Below are 16620 nucleotides of genomic sequence, written 5' to 3'. Positions count from 1 at the left end.
AGGACCAACGGAAACTTTACTAGAGTCCGGATCCCATTGCCCAGAGGGGCGGTTAGTGCTGTGATTGGCTATTAGTGGGGTTGTCAGGCAACGTACGTGTGGCTGTGTGTGTGTGTGTGTGTGTGTGTGTGTGTGTGTGTGTGTGTGCGTGCGTGTGTGTGTGTGTCACACAAACACAGTAGGCATACTGTAGTGTCTGTTTTTTTTCACTTATCTAAATCTGTCACAGTGGTGTAAAGTAACTAAGTACATTTACTCAAGGTATTTACTTGAATATTTCCAATTGTTAATGCTTTAACTCCACTTAATCTCAGAAGCAAATATTATATTTTTAATCCAATACAATTATTTAAAGGTGAGGAGCCAAACAGAGTTCTTATTTTAGGTGGTGCCCCCAGAGGCAAATATTTATAATTTCTATCTTTTTTTAATCGAATAGGTTCCCAGATTGGTTTTAGACAATATGTCAATATTAGAAAGGTAGTTGTTTAAGATAATTTATTCAAACTAAAGTTGTCTGGAGAACTAGCCAATCACGCTGCAACATACCGTCTCTCCGGGCCATGGGATGTAGAACACTAGATAGTTTGTAATGCATACACTGCCACCTATCGTTGGGGATGTGTTAAAATGTTCAGTGTACAACTTTTTTGGTACTACTACTACCAAGTTTGTATTTTTATTGCATTTATTTTTTTAGATTTTTTTGTATCCCCCACAGCAAAATGTAAATCATCTGGGGGAAACATTTACACAACATGTAATAATTTGTACTGTAATAAGAGGTTAAGATTGAACCCCCCAGGGATGAAGTCAGGGAACCATAGCCAGAATTAGCTATGGTTTCCTGACTTCACCCCACACACACACACCCACCCACACACACACAGAGCTCATCTGAGGTAATATAAGATAAATAATGTGTTCGTTTAATAATGTTTTCTGGTAAAAAAAATAGACACATCTGACAATATTTCGCAGTTTACCATTTAATGATCTTGCCCTGTGAACTGATCATGAGAAATATAAAAATATGAAGCCGATACAGTAAGTAAACAATGCAATTACACAAATCAATGTGCTAAAAAAAATGCTTCTGTAATTATGTCCACATGTGAAAAGTAGAGGCTTCCCAGTTCACTTCTTGCCTTCTACCAGAATAATATGATAGCCATGTTTGGTCTTGACGGGGGGGTCCGTGTACACAGGTTTATCCATAGTGCTGACAGGCAAGGCAAATGCTGCATCCTGGAAGGGCCCCACCATGGAACCTCGTGTCATCCAGCCCAGATCACCCTGTCACAAGCAAACCAAATCAGCCATTCACACAAATCACTACACTGTATGAATAATATTGATTGTTTTGCTGTTTTTAACCACTTATATACTTTTGTTGGTATATGACGAATAGCGAAAATAGCCGATCTCCTTCTTTTTAATTGTTTGACTTTTTATTGTGTGTACCTTTAATGACATGCCCAAAATACAAAGAGCACAGATGACCATGATCTATGACAGCATACAGTGACAATTGGTTGCATTTTGATGCTGTCACATACAGTAACTGGGTTGGTTAATTGTGCCATCTAGTGGAGACATTTTAAAAGCCATCTCAAGTACAAGTCTGTTTTGCTCTGCTGTCAGTCTAACAACAGCTGAAACAACACAACGGGTCACACAATCAGGATTTAAGGGTGGAAAAGCAGTTTTGAACTTAATTAGATAGAGAGGAAACCATGGACAGAGAAAGGGGAGACGTGCAAGACATGACAGGAGTTGGATTCGAACTCTAAAGGAGAAAAGAAGTACGGGTGCCCTTGAGCAAAGACCTTAAGACTTCATCCTGAACCTGCCAGCAGCAGAAGACATTCGTAGAGCCATGATGTTGCTGTATTTCTCTCATCACGTCATCACAATCAAACTTCATGCTCATCTCCAATGATAGCATAGCCTCACAAGGCTAGTAGCAGCTAATGCTGATAGTAAATTAAGTTTAAACTGCTCTTAAAGTAAAATAAAACCAAGGAACACCAATTGTTCTTACTCCTTGTCTGGCTTTGTCTTCACTGAATTGTGTTGCTACTTCGCTGAAACGAACCCCAGCCTTCAGCTTCTCCATCGCCTCCATGCACTTGCCATGTTTCTCACAGAGGATATGCCGCACCTTGAGGGAGGGGAGCACACAGATATGAGGTCAATACAGTATGTAGGCTTCTTTGGACTTTAGTATGATTGAAGTGTAGAATAACTGCATGCCATCACTCTTGTTATACATTTTAAAGCTCCAAAAGCACTTGTGTTTACACCAAATACCACCTCTTTCCCTGACATAGAAACCAATATTTTGCCAGTTGACCCAGAGTTGTAGAGACAAGTTACTTAAAGTACCAATCTCCCTTTCAATGGAAAACACACAGATATAGATCTTCTCCAGAAATGTAATTACACCAATGCTAGCATACATGATAACTGGATGGACATTTTGGTATAAAATCCCAACCCTAATTATATCCATTGATGGCAAGTGAGTAACCACTAACATCTCGTGGTATGAGGTCATCATCATTGATTGATTGATTGATTGAAAATTGTATTAGGCAAAATAATGTAAAACAACACAGTTACATTTATAATACTTTTGTCTAAAAGGTCCGACCAAAAAAGTCCTTGCGGACTTGTTTCCGTTGGGGTCCTTGAATTAATTTCATAGACATATATAGTAGCAATCATCACACCTGATCTTCTTATATACAAGTATTGAGTTGGTTTCCCAATAAGCAGTAACAATAAGAAGAGAGTGTACAAGTTTAAGTGATTATTCCAGGGGCCAGTATTTCTTACCTTCACAGCTGTGCCTCCTTTTGGTGCCTTTTCTTTTTTGTCTGTGTCTCCTCCTCCTGATGCAGCTGCACCTGTACAATAACAAACAAGTAAACACACACATGTGTTGAATGACATGTTTCTATAACGTGTCACGCAGCATGCTGTATTATAACTGTATATGACAACATGTGAGGTTAGGTAGCAGCATCATGCTAACGTTAGCTAGCTTTTAGAACTGCAGATCAAGAAGAGCAGCTTGCTAAATAAGTAAATGCTAATAATTGATCATAACCCAGCTAGAATCGGGGTTGACATCAGACTAACCTTTACCACCTTTGCCACCCTTCCCCTTTGGAGGCATTGTTATAATAATCAAATGAATGTGTCCCGAAATTCAAGCAGCAACACTGGAAACAGTACAGCCGGAGGTGTCCATTCTGGGCTGTGAAAGACCTGCGTGAAACTGCGCGCAGTCAGTGCGCAGCTAGGACACAAAAGGAGCAGATCTACAAACGTCGCATTGTGAGCTGGTGGTTGTACAGATCGGCTATTTGCCATTATATGAAGAAGACTAAAATCAGGCTTAATGGATAAAAAAAAAAAAAAAAAAAACATTTTTTGTTTAATATTACTTTAAGTGCAATGACATTTAAATTTTAACCAAGCATCCTTATTGTGGGGAAAAGTTTTGAAAATCTACAAGCTCACAGCGCGACGCGTTGTGAGCTTGTCGATCTGCTAATTTCCTGCGAAAGCTTTCCCCACAATAACAGAAAACAGAAAATACACCAGCATAGAGCCCTGAGGGACTCCGCTCAACCATATGGGGTTCAAGTTGTTAAAAAGAGGGCAATCTTTGCTTGATCATTTTAATTAGCCTACTGGATTTATGTATTTGATGCTATAATCAACCATTTTACGCCACTACTATTTTACCTGCTGGTTGGGCCACCTCAGGTCAGAGTGTAGGCTAAAGAGAGCTCAAATAACTGTTAGGAGTCATCTAACAACAGTTAACATGTTACATGATCACAGGTACAGGGCTGCCATGCCAAAGTCGGGTACTGGGTTTCTATTGGTTATAATACATTTTATTAACCAATAGAATCTCAATACCTGGGCTTGGGGGCAGAGCTAAACTGTTACTATGGCGATGACAGTAAACCATGAGACAGACTGTAAACACAAGAGTGCCATTTCGTTTCCTTTGCTTTGGCTTTTGAGTGACTGCTGGCTTCGTATTATAGCACTTACTTTAGGTTTATTTGTCTTTAAACTTTTTACCCTCTTTTTCTTTGTTTAAGCTGCCTATTCTTTAACCCTATACACTTAAAATACTTAAGTATGGATAAGTATGAGAATATCTTCCTCCTAGGCCATGGAGGTGTAGCAGACGTGTTTCTGATGAGACATGTGGAGAACAAGAGCATGCACGCGGTAAAGAGAATAAAAGTGGTGGAGTCCAAGAAGACAAGGACACAGAAGGCCATTCTTCAAGAGGCTGAAATCATAAGGCAACTGGAGCATCCTCACGTAGTCAAATGCAGCGATGCTTTTGTGAACTGCGATGATGGATTCATCTACATCATGATGGACTACTGTGACGGGGGAACCTTAGATGACAAAGTTAAAGGGAGGAAAACAAATGAATATTTTACAGAGAGCACTATAATGATGTGGTTTGTGCAGCTTACCATGGCGGTGAATTATATACACACAGCAAAAATACTCCACAGGGACATCAAAACCTCAAATGTACTACTAACTAAAAGAGGCGTGGTGAAGTTGGGAGATTTCGGAATAGCCAAAGTTCTGACCAACACGGTAGAAATGGCACAAACATGTGTCGGGACACCCAGTTACCTGAGTCCGGAGCTTTGTCAGGACATCCCATACAGCTCAAAGTCTGACATCTGGGCTCTTGGGTGCCTGCTGTACGAGATCTGTTCTCTCCAACCACCATTCACAGCTGAAAACCTGCTGAGTCTCTTCTACAAGATTATCAAGGGAGAATACGGCCCTGTGCCTGACGCATACTCCGGCAACATCTCTTCCCTGATCCAGAGGATGATCTGCCGCGACGCAGAAAGCAGGCCCAGTGCCGCCTCCATACTTGGCATTGCTTTTGTGCAAGACTGGCTCAGGGAATATGTGAAGCAACGAGAGACAGAGGTAGTCATCATTTCCAACCAGGACAGTGACAACGTCGCGAGCACAGATCCAATCGGTCAGTCCCACACAGCGGAAGGGGGACAAGACAGTATGGAGGTCCGTTCTGGAGATGTGGAGAACGAAGATGCGATAAGTGTTGGTGGACAAACGGACTACTCTGAGGATTTTGATGATGATGATGAAAGCTTGTCCTCTCTTGAAGACCTCAGTGAGCAGAGACACTCTACTCCTGTCAGCTCTCTAGTGGAAAACACTTCTACCGAGCCTTTTGGTAAAGCGCACAAAGTTTTTAGCTGTATAATCCCTGCAGTGAAGTGTCAGGAGTCCTACACACCATTGATACAGAATAGAATACATTTACCATGTACATTATTAGGTCAAATAACCTTATTGAGAGACATGACATATGTAGCATTACATGCATTGGAAATTCGAATAGACCTCAAATTGACATAATGGACATACATGGAATCATAGTTATGTCTATTGTCCTTCGCTGAAAAAAGGGGAGCCTTGAACAAGTGCATGGTCCATATCACACAGGGCCAGGGAAGTAAAAAAAGCCAACAAAAAAAAACATACAGAATGCTTAGCTTAACATAAGCATGGAATGAGTAATTTGATTTATCTTCTGTTTATTTATTGTTATTTTTTTATTATTCAGAGTAGCCAATTATTTTGTACCCCTTTTTTCTCCCCAATTTAGCAGGAGGTAGTTGTCATGCCAATTGATTCCTACCCACACACATTTCTGTGTTGTCACTGCTGGACATAGTGACAACACAGGAGGATGTAGAGCCTTCGTGCTACTCCTACCACCCAACACTCCCCGTTGACAGGTGCCGCCCCAGCCCGTAGGTCATAGGAGAACGTGCAATGACTAATAACGTCCTCACCGCCCGGCTTCCCTCCCCCGAACACGGGCCAATTGTGTTCGTGTAGGCGTTCGACAGACTCAACACGGAGGATTCGAACCCACAACCTCCGTGGGTTCGGCTGGCACAGGGGTAGAGTCCCTGTCTACCACCACGGAGGTTTCAAATGCACAACCTCCGTGGTGGTATAGGCAGGGACTTTACCCCTGCACCACCCGAGCACTTTATTTATCATTCATGGTATGGAAGAGTTAGGCTGTTTGCACGTTTTTGTTTCACCATATGTGCACGTGCAAACAAACACTAAGGGCACGGTCCCACTGCACTTTTATTTAACCTATGGGGCGGAATCTGCCAATGCTTTGTCAATGCAAATGCGTGGATTCATGGAAAAAATGCACAAGACCATGAATCCACGCATTTGCATTGACAAAGCATAGGCGGATTTCGCCCCATAGGTAAAATAAAAGTGCGGTGGGACCGCGCCCTAAAACAATGTTTTGTGTAAATGTGTATGTGCAATTCTGACCTGTGCCCAGTGGTGTAAAGTAACTAAGTAGGCCTACATTTACTCAAGTACTGTACTTAAGTAAAATGTTTAGGTACTTTTACTTTACTGGAGTATTTCCAATTTTATTTATTTGAAAACTTTAGTTACTGGTTACTTTTTAGATTTATACTATTATTACAAAACATACATTAACCACTTCAGCCCTATATACATTTTGGCCATTTGAAAATAGCCGATCTACAAGCTCACAATTGTAGATCTGCCATTTTCAAAATATTTGTAGACATTTTGAAAACGTGAAATGGGACATTCTGCATAATGAGTACTTTCTACTTTTGCTACTTGAAGTACATTTTGATACCGATACTTTTGTACTTTTAAGTAAAAAGTACATTTTGAATTCCAGACTTTTACTTGTAACAGAGTATACTTCTACATTGCAGTATTGATACTTTTACTTAAGTAAAAAAATGTAGTACTTTTCCCACCACTACCTGTGCCTTACATTTTGCAGAGGCCCATGACGTTTCAGAGCACAGAGAGTATCCAGATGACTTCGAGGAAGAGGAGGATGAGGAGGATCTGGAGGCTTTGGTCCACACGGCCCGTGCTGCTCTCCAACTTTCACCCCGGTCACAGTGGTCACAGTGGAATGATGACAGTGACCCACAGGAGGAGGAGTTTCACCTCAGCGACGCTGGAGGCTTCGTCGTCACGCTGAAAGCGCTGAGGGACCAGTGCATCATGGGTAATAACTGTGTGTGTGTTGTGCAGTGGTGGAAAAGGTACTCAAATATTAATACTGCAATGTAGAAGTACTCTGTTACAAGTGAAAGTCCGGAATTCAAAATGCACTTGAGTAAAAGTACAAAAGTATTTGAAAATATCAGATCTACAAGCTCACAACGCGTCACATCGCGACACGTTGTGAGCTTGTAGATCGGCTATTTTCAAATAGCCCAGGTATAAATAGGGCTAAAGTGGTTAATGTATGTTTCATAATATAATAATTTATATCTGAAAAGTAACTAGTAACTAAAGTTTTCAAATAATTGTAGTGGAGTAAAAGTATTTGCCTTTGATAAGTAGTGGAGTAAAAGTAAAAGTATGGGAAATTGGAAATACTCAAGTAAAGTACAAATACCTCAACATTTTACTTAAGTACAGTACTTAAGTAAATTAACTTAGTTACTTTCCACCACTGGTGTTGTGGAGGATAACGGTGGAATGTCATATAGAGTTGGACCAGTGGGAAATAGACCTTGGTCACTGTTTGATTCTCTGTGTTTTCATTGCAGAGGACATCGGGTCTTCTCTCTTTGAGGACATTAAGGGACACTTTGAGAAAGGCCTCAGTCCAAAAGACCTGCAGCCACAGTTTGAGCACACACTAGGAGTGGACCGCCTTGAAACCTGCCATCTCATATTTGCAATTGACCAGGAAACAACCTATAGGGCTTGAGTGCTTGCTGCAATTTTCTGGCATCTTATTTCTGGTTGATAATCAACATAAAGAACACTAGGTGGGGATGAAGAGATTCCAACCTACTTGGTCTTTGGAATACATTGCACCATGAATGTAAAGAAGGACTCATTGGTCAAATGAATCAGTCTATGAACCAACAGTAAGATCTACAGTAACTAATACACGTTTAATTGAAAGACAGAAAATGTGCACTTGTGTGATAACACAATGTTGCATTCATACTGCCGCTGTCTGGCAGAAACCTTGTATCCTGCCTATATTTGATGTTTTTATGTTTTTTAGTGAATTCATTGTATGACTGTGTCGCTCAAAATGTTATTTGTTAAATCAAGCTGTTTAATGAATTAGAGTATCTTCATGCATTATGAATTCCCTTCTCACCAAGACTGAGTACGTTTTATGTGATAGCAGATTTTAGCAGTGGTGGAAAGTAACTAAGTACATGTACTTAAGTAGCCTACTGTACTTAAGTACAATTTTGAGTTACTTTTTACTTTACTAGAGTATTTCCAATTTGCAATACTTTTACTTCTACTCCACTCCAGACAAATATTGTACTTTTACTCCACTACAATTATTTGAAAACTTTAGTAACTAGTTACTTTGCAGATATAAATTAATATATTATAAAAGTAAACATACATTAACCACTTTAGCCCTATTTTATACATAGGCTATTTGAAAATAGCTGATCTACAAGCTCACAACGCGTCGCATCGCGACGCGTTGTGAGCTTGTAGATCAGCTATTTTCAAACATTAGTACTTTTAATTTTGGTAGCCTACTTTAAGTATATTTTGATGCCAATATTGTACTTTTACTTTTACTCAAGTAACATTTGGAACACAGGCCTTTTGCTTGTAACAGAGTATTTTTATATTGTGGTATTGCTACTTTTACTTAAGTAAAATATCTGAGTACTTCTTCCACCACTGGAGTTTGCATGCAATGGAAACACAGGATGCACTTGTACCAGTATCATCACACAATCAACTGATTAGTCAGCCAGAGATTTCCCTTGTCATTCACGGCACATACTCTCACTCACTCTCTCTCTCTCTCTCTCTCTCTCTCTCTCTCTCTCTCTCTCTCTCTCTCTCTCTCTCTCTCTCTCTCTCTCTCTCTCTCACTTGCATGCACATAATGTTTACATGCATGCCATGCACAAAACCCGCAGAAACCCTGCCGTTATAAATAGAACACACACAGAAACCCGAACTTCACAGGGAGAGAATGATGAACCAGAGTCTATGTCAGGTTCATTCACCAATGCTCAGTGGATCTCTGACAGAACTACTTGTTCTCTGGTCACCAGCCATAGGACTTAGGGAGCACTTTAGTCAAGGAGACTTTCCTTCCATTAAAAGTTTCTGCTGTCATGGATATGAATTTGATGTGGTCTTTCCCTCTGCCCCCTTCATTTTGACACCTGCGCATGCATCCGTTTCCTTTGATGGTATTGAGTTAACACCAGCCATGGGAACTGCAAACACCTACAGTACCAGACTAAAATTAACTTTTTGGATGGAAAATTTGGAAATTCAATCAGTTAGATGATTTATCACACATTTTGGAGTCAGGAAGATAGACACAAAAAGTGTTGTGTGTGAGGTTTTTTGTTTCTTTTTTGCAGTCAATGTTTTGTTTTGATTAAGTTTCTGTAAATTATTCAAGTCACACCAGGGTCCCCATCACACCAAATTGCCTATACAGTCAGTGCTCATCTTTTTTTCCCTTTTTTCTTTTTTCAATACCATTAAATAGTATGTCAATACATACTACATCTGCAGTGTTTGGTCTCCCTACTCTTCCTTTGAGAAATGTAGAAACCAGTGTCGGGTAGGACAGAGGTGCCCAAACTTTTCAATGCCAAGGACCCCCAAATATCCATAGCCTTTGACTGCCGGCCCTATTGCAAAATGGCATGAGAATACATAAATTAATTAAATTACAATGGCAAATATAAAATACATATAAATATAAAAAACATGTAATGGAAACCTGGCTCTCCACAGGTACTGTGGAAAGCCTGGTAACGTTGAGGTTAGTGAGGAGTGAGCTTTCTGATTGGCTGTTCGGAGAAACGGAAGTGAGCAGCAAAGACAGGCAGATAGTTATTGCTGCAATTTCAATCTAACTATTTATATTTTATTTAACCTAAACTGGCACAATAATATTACTTCTGTATGACTTCATTTATAGATTTATTTGGGGGTGCTTTTTCTGAGCCTTTATTTTATAGTAGCTATACAGTGTAAATAAAGTAGCAGAGATGTATATATATATATATATATGTATATACAAATTATAGAATAGAATGCCTACTCAGGTTGACAAGTAGGCCTACTACTGCCTGAAGCTCATAAGCACAACATCTCCCCTGGCCAATTGGGGATTCTGTATTCGAAGTTTGGAATTTGGATCTGATATAGTATGATTTCAACTCATTCTCATAGCTTTTATTTTAATTGGCAATACAGTTGCAACCCTGATGACCCAGTGTTCATGTTAACAGGTGTTGTGTCTGATGAAACTTTTGGTCACCCATGGTTTGTTGTTGGGGTACATTTTAACTCAACTTGCATCACAACAAGATGTTTAAACATGTCCCAGTCAGTGAAGTCATAATAACATTCGTTTAGGAATTTGAGCTATTTGTTGTGATTCACAGAGCGGCATTGATGTAGGCTACCTACAACCTACCTATACTGCGATACAAAGTTGTGGAAACTCACAGGGCAGGTAGGAAGGATACAACGATAAAGATAAGATTCCAATTAAAGCCAAAACTTCATTACTATTTCCACGTACTGTAGGCGTACGTGTAGACGAAGACAACACCACAGCTTCCTTTTCTTTACTCTTAAAAAGGCTGTTCAGACTGCAGTCACCATCACTTCACACAAGCAAGACTTCAAAAGCAAACAGAAAGAGAGGGAGAGAGAAGAAAAGGTTTTGAATATGAAGTACCTGGTGATTGTAGCTGTCCTACTGCATCTCTGCAAGGCTGATCATGAGGCTGATCAGACCGCCAACAGGAGAGAGATCTTACAGAACCTGGAGAAAATCGAAAACTTTAATTTACACGCATCTGTAAGTAGCATTGTGGACGAATCTTTTTGATTAATCTTGAAATTCTCTAGCAGTGGTTTTCAAAGTGGGGCTCCAGCTAGTGACCCCAAGGGGTTCCTCTAGGGTGTTCCAGGGGGTCCCTTTTAGTATAGGACAGAATCATTTTAAATGGGGGTCTGTGGCTTAATTCAGTTCAATTGAGGGGTTCTAACATCTCTTATATGTACATTTTTGCCATCTCACGGTTAAACGAATACTCAGGATTTTAGTCTGTAAAGTTGTACTGTGACCAGATGCAGCACTGAAGAGAATCAGGTTTAGTGTAGAGCTTGTGTACTTGGGCAAAACAGGTTTTAATCTGATCATTATAATCTTATCATAACCATCCAGTGGATTCATAATAATAAAATAATTGTTATCTCCATTTCAACAGGGACTGCACTTTAAGAAGCCAACAAGACAAATGAGTAAAGAAGCAGTAAGTAATCTATGTGTTGATTATTGAGCACTCAGAATGGTCCATGCAAGTTCTTCTTCTTCTGTTCAACTAACACATTTTATTGTAATTGACAAAAGTCCCCTCCCTGACCAGGCCCTGTTATTTGTCCCTTATAGTGTCACTGCATTGCTGCCTTTGCCAAGGACCTGAAACGTTTGGTACATGAACTGAATACGACAAGTCTAAAGGACGACAAGTCTCTCAGTGATGTTTTAGAGAAACTGAAACATGGCGCTGAAACTCTCTCTAAACATCATCACCTGGTTAGTGATGCATTTTCTTCTTCTGAATTAAGACTGACTGTGTTTATTTGAATCTCTTGAATCTCACACCACCAGCCTGTCTGCTAAGTACTAACCAGATGTGCAAACTGTTGCCAGTAAACTCAACTCTAAGTGCACTGTCTTCATCTCTGTCTTTTTTTCTTCTTTTTTTCATAGGGGGAGAAAGTGTGTAAATCTGTTCCCCACAAAGGCACACTGAGTTCCAACATAAAACCTTACATCGAGTTCGTTAAGACAATGAATCAAAACGCCTGCGTAAGTAGCACTGGGCCACACTTGCTGCTCCCATTCTTACCACTTTTGTATCATTTTGGCAAATTGACATTTATGGCACATTCTAGCTTTTATTTTTATTTTATTTTTAGTGACCCAAGACAGTGGTTATTCATACTGATTTGAACACTGTGTTTCCATGCAGAGCACGACAAGGAGGGCAAGAAGAGAAGTTCTGACCCGGCGGCACCTGTGATCTCTAACAGAGACCCTGTTTCCACGTTTTTACTTTATAATATGAAATGGAATACAAGACACATGAATGTCTATGATGGATATAAGTTATGTATGCATTTTTGTATAGAACTATTAGTATGTATTTTAGATACATTTTCAAACTAGATCAGAGTTCAGGGAATTTATTTATTATTTTATCTATTTATTTTTGTAACTGGATGTCTATTTATATATTGTATTTATTTATTCATGATTGTTGAATACTATAAAGTAATATCTGTGATATTGATGTTATGTCTGTGCAGAACCACTGTGCTGTTGTCTTAAAATAAAACATGTATGTTCATAATTATATTGTGTGTTTTTGCAAATGCTACATGAACAACAGAGTGACTGTTTGCCTTTTAGACACCAGAAGGAAGAAACACACAGTAACTCAAGATCAAATATAATATTCACACTCGCATTGACATTTTATGAATAAAATGTTCTCAAGCTATTAATGGTCTTAATCTATTCGTGAGTTATCTGAATGAACTCTGGGCACATTCATTTGGCTGGCAAAGACTTGTGACCAATACTTTAATGTCATGACGCCACGCTCAAGTACAGGGTAAACTGTTGCGCCCCTTCTTTTTCCTTTGTTCAGAGTCAAGCCACTTTCTAGGGTAGCCTCTCTCAACAAAATTACAATCATGATCTCTCTTTTTCTCAAACTCAACACTGATTGACTGCTATACAAATTTGTTTTAGTCTAAGGAATTGAGAATAATGGTAAGCCTTCCTTCAAAGCAGGGGGGTGTGCACTGACTGGTGGCATGTAACAGGCTATTCTTGTCTGTAGGTTTGGTGTACAGAGTGGTAGCAATTTGCCTTCCTGAAAAGGTGTCTAGAAACAGGATTATACTTTTGTTAAACTCCATGTTGAATTTGATGGTAGGGATCGGATTATTTAGGTAGGACACAAATCCATGTCCTCAGTTCCCTGCCAGATGAGAAAAATACCATCAATATATCTCTTGAATAACAACAGGTTGTGGGGAAATTGATTATTATGCCACACTGAACTGTGTTCTAGAAAGCCCATGGCAATGCCTTGATAATCTGGACTACTGAGCCCATTAGTGCCCCCTGCAGTTGGAGATAAAAATAGTTTTCAAACAGGAAATAGGAAATCATAGATGCCATTTCCACAAAAAAGTTGGTTGGAGGTGTCAGTTCTTCCCTTGAGTCTAAAAATAATCTTAAGAACTCATGCAAAAAAATTATTTTGTACAAAAAACAATTTCTAAAATTATTCTTTATTTTTGGGGTTTTTCCGTTTTTCCGTTCGTCACAAAAAACCAGGAGATAACATTTTCCAAAAAGTTGCTGCTCCATTCACTTCAATGCTAAAAAATAAACGGACAAAAAAAAAATATTCTAAGTACTAGCTTAGAAAAGTCTGGCAGTCTGTGAGGGTAAAAAAAAAAACTCTGGCAGTCTTAGTTAAGGAGCCCATGCCTAAATCATGGGGGATATTGGTGTAAAGGGAGACCACGTCAAGGGTAACCAAATAAATGTTGGCTGTGGAATTGGGGATATTTACCTCTGAAAGCTGTTGAATAAAGTCTCCTGTATCTCTTAAATAAGAGGGCAATTTGGTTACAATGGGTCTCATGTGGCGAGCAACAAACTGTGAAAGGGGCTCTGTGAGGCTACAAATAGAGGCCACTATGTGGAGGGTGAGAAAGGGATTTGTGAACTTTAGGAACACAGTATTGACGTCATGCTCCCCATATACAGCATAAAATAGGGGTTACATCATAACCTAATATTTTATTTAATCGTCGTTGACCAGTATAATTTCCATTGAGCTGTATGGTATCAACCTAGCCTATACCATTATATATATATATTTTTTAATTGTTTGTTTTTTCCTCATGGCAAAATCTTGCCCCCCCCCTGTTGGCTGAGGCTAAAATCAACTATGGGCGTGCATGCCCATAATTATGTGTACGCCTCGGGTCGTCTGTGACGCGCACCGAGTCGGTCAGTCAGTCAGTCGGACGGTTCTTGAGATACGTGAACTACAGACGCACGCACGCACAGACGGATGGACAGCGATTTCGCACATTTAGAGTAGGATTATTAAACATTGTGCAGACCAATGTTTTGGGTTGTTTTTTGTCTTAATTTGTGATTCTGGTCTGGAGCTACAGTCTGGAGGTCAGGTCTCTCACAGGTTTGGATGCCTACAGATCAAATTTGATTTAACCACTCTAGGACGCGGTCACGCCGGAGTTTAATTCTACCTATGAGGGTGGATTCTGTCAATGCTTTTCAATGGGATTGGAGCGTTCTTTTGACAAAATCCGCAAATGGCAACAAACTGCTCCGTTCCCATTGAAAAGCATTGGCAGAATCTGCCCTCATAGGTACAATTCCAGTTTGGTGTGACTGCGCCCTAAGCCCACTTTAAGCATAGTAAAAAAAGCAAATCACTCTCCCATCCTCAACCACATAAACTCACACTCAGTTTAGATGCATGCAGGAAACCCACAAAACCCTGCAGTTAAAAATAGAACCAGAATATCTCTATCAGCTCTTGATTCCACACACGCACGCACGCACGCACGCACGCACACACACACACACACACACACACACACACACACACACACACACACACACACACACACACACACACACACACACACACACACACACACACACACACACACACACACACACACAATTTTACCCATGATCCCACACAAGGAGAAAATGTTGAGTCTATTTCAGGTTAATAGCAATTCTACTATTTATGCTACACGTACTGTATATCTCACCCACTTTCACCCACTTTTTTACACCTGTAAACCTGTGATGTGACAATAAGCTGATTCTGATTCTTCACCAATGCTCTGTGCATCGCTGACAGAGCAACTTGTCAGGTCACCAGCCATGGACCTATGGACACAGATTATTATAATCTTCCAGTCACAACCATGCTTCAATGAAAAGATTCTGCTGATGCATTAGTATTACTCTGCCCCGTTCATGTTGACACCTCATCCGTTTCCTTTGGTGGTGTCAAGTTAACACCAGCTTCCACGATGACAAAAATGTACTTTTTGAACAGCAACTTTGGAAATTCAATCAGCAGATTATTTATCACACATTTTGGAGGCAGGAAGATCAGTCAACCTTTTGTTTTGATGAAGTTTGGTGTAAATTATCCAAGTCACTCAAGTTATTCATCACACCCCATTGCTCAGTCAACAGTGCTCATTGAAATATATATATATTATTTTTATCACTCCCCCTTTTTAAACACCCTATACGTCACCTCACCAGGGGACAGTTCTGTTCTGTACAACACTATATTGAATTTTTTAGGTTGTATGGTCCCCAAAAAATGTCCCCTGGATTCTTTGGATCATGACGCAACTCACCATATAAGTCTATTTCCGCCTGTCAGTATTTTACACAATTTTATTATTGGTCAGTGACACATGACCACTGCACAATCCTGATGTGACTGATTTTATATTAAGATTCCAATCAAGCCTTCATTAGTATTTCCACATACTGTAGGTGTATGTGATGACACCACAACATCCTCTTCTTTGGGCCATAAAAAGGCAGTTAAAAATGCAGTCACCATCACTTCACAAACACCTAATATTGCAAAGTCAAACAAAGAGAGAGAGAAGAAAAAGGTGATTGAATATGAAGTACATGGTGATAGTTGTCCTGTTGCATCTCTGCAAGGCTGATGCCAGGGCAGTGGGTGACAAGGCAATTCTGGAGGCCAGAACTGCCATTGAAGAGATCATCCATCGCTTTGAGAACATAAGAAAAGATGAATTCAACTCGGTTCCGGTAAGTACTAAGTAGCATTGTGGACAAATATCTTTATGATCACTCTTGTAATGTTCTGGCACAGTGGTTTTCTTTGGTCTCTTCAGGAGGTTCTAGGGGGTCCCCAATCAATTGAGTAGTAGTCTAATTTCACTATAATTCAATTCACTGGAAATTATTACAATGCTAAATATGTATTTGTTATACGTTTCAATATCACCAGCATGCATCTCTTCCTTGTGCAAATATCTTGGCACAACCATCCAGTGGATTAGAATAATAACATAACTGTTACAATCTCTTATTTCTACAGGAAATCACCTTTCACATGCCAACTGACAAAATGAGAGAAGAAGCAGTAAGTAATCTATTTGTTGATTATGGAGCATTCAGAATGGTCCATGCAGGCCTTTTACGTTCTTCTTGTTCAACTAAGACACATTTTATTTGTCCTACTTGACAAAACTGCAGTACCCTGACCAGGTCCTGTCATTTGTCCCATAGTGTAACTGCAGCGGTGCCTTTGCCTTTCACCTGAAGAATTTTGTCAAAGAACTGTCTGTAAAGACGAGGCTGGACAGTGATCTTCTCACGAGCCTGAG

The 16620-nt window shown here is 39.8% G+C and overlaps 1 protein-coding gene and 1 long non-coding RNA gene across 2 annotated transcripts; one reads left to right on the top strand and one right to left on the bottom strand.

The window, feature by feature from the left end:
• Positions 1-973: 973 nt before the first annotated feature.
• On the bottom strand, positions 974-3281 carry LOC308075968 (peptidyl-prolyl cis-trans isomerase NIMA-interacting 4). Its single transcript, XM_080416016.1, has 4 exons — positions 3148-3281; positions 2842-2912; positions 2045-2164; positions 974-1296 (listed from the first exon to the last, which is right to left on the bottom strand). The coding sequence occupies exons 1-4, from the start codon at positions 3182-3184 to the stop codon at positions 1138-1140; spliced, it is 387 nt and encodes a 128-aa protein (XP_080272142.1). The 5' UTR covers positions 3185-3281; the 3' UTR covers positions 974-1137.
• A 7540-nt stretch (positions 3282-10821) lies between these two features.
• LOC308076075 lies at positions 10822-11684 on the top strand. Its single transcript, XR_013932248.1, has 3 exons — positions 10822-10960; positions 11373-11417; positions 11555-11684. It is a non-coding gene; the product is annotated as an uncharacterized lncRNA (long non-coding RNA).
• The last annotated feature ends 4936 nt before the right edge of the window (positions 11685-16620 follow it).

The sequence above is a fragment of the Gymnoscopelus braueri genome (assembly GCF_963280865.1).
Source record: "Gymnoscopelus braueri genome assembly, chromosome: 20".
Classification (NCBI taxonomy): domain Eukaryota; kingdom Metazoa; phylum Chordata; class Actinopteri; order Myctophiformes; family Myctophidae; genus Gymnoscopelus; species Gymnoscopelus braueri.
Note: the sequence above shows the minus strand (reverse complement) of the source record. Positions and strands in the feature narration are given on the sequence as shown.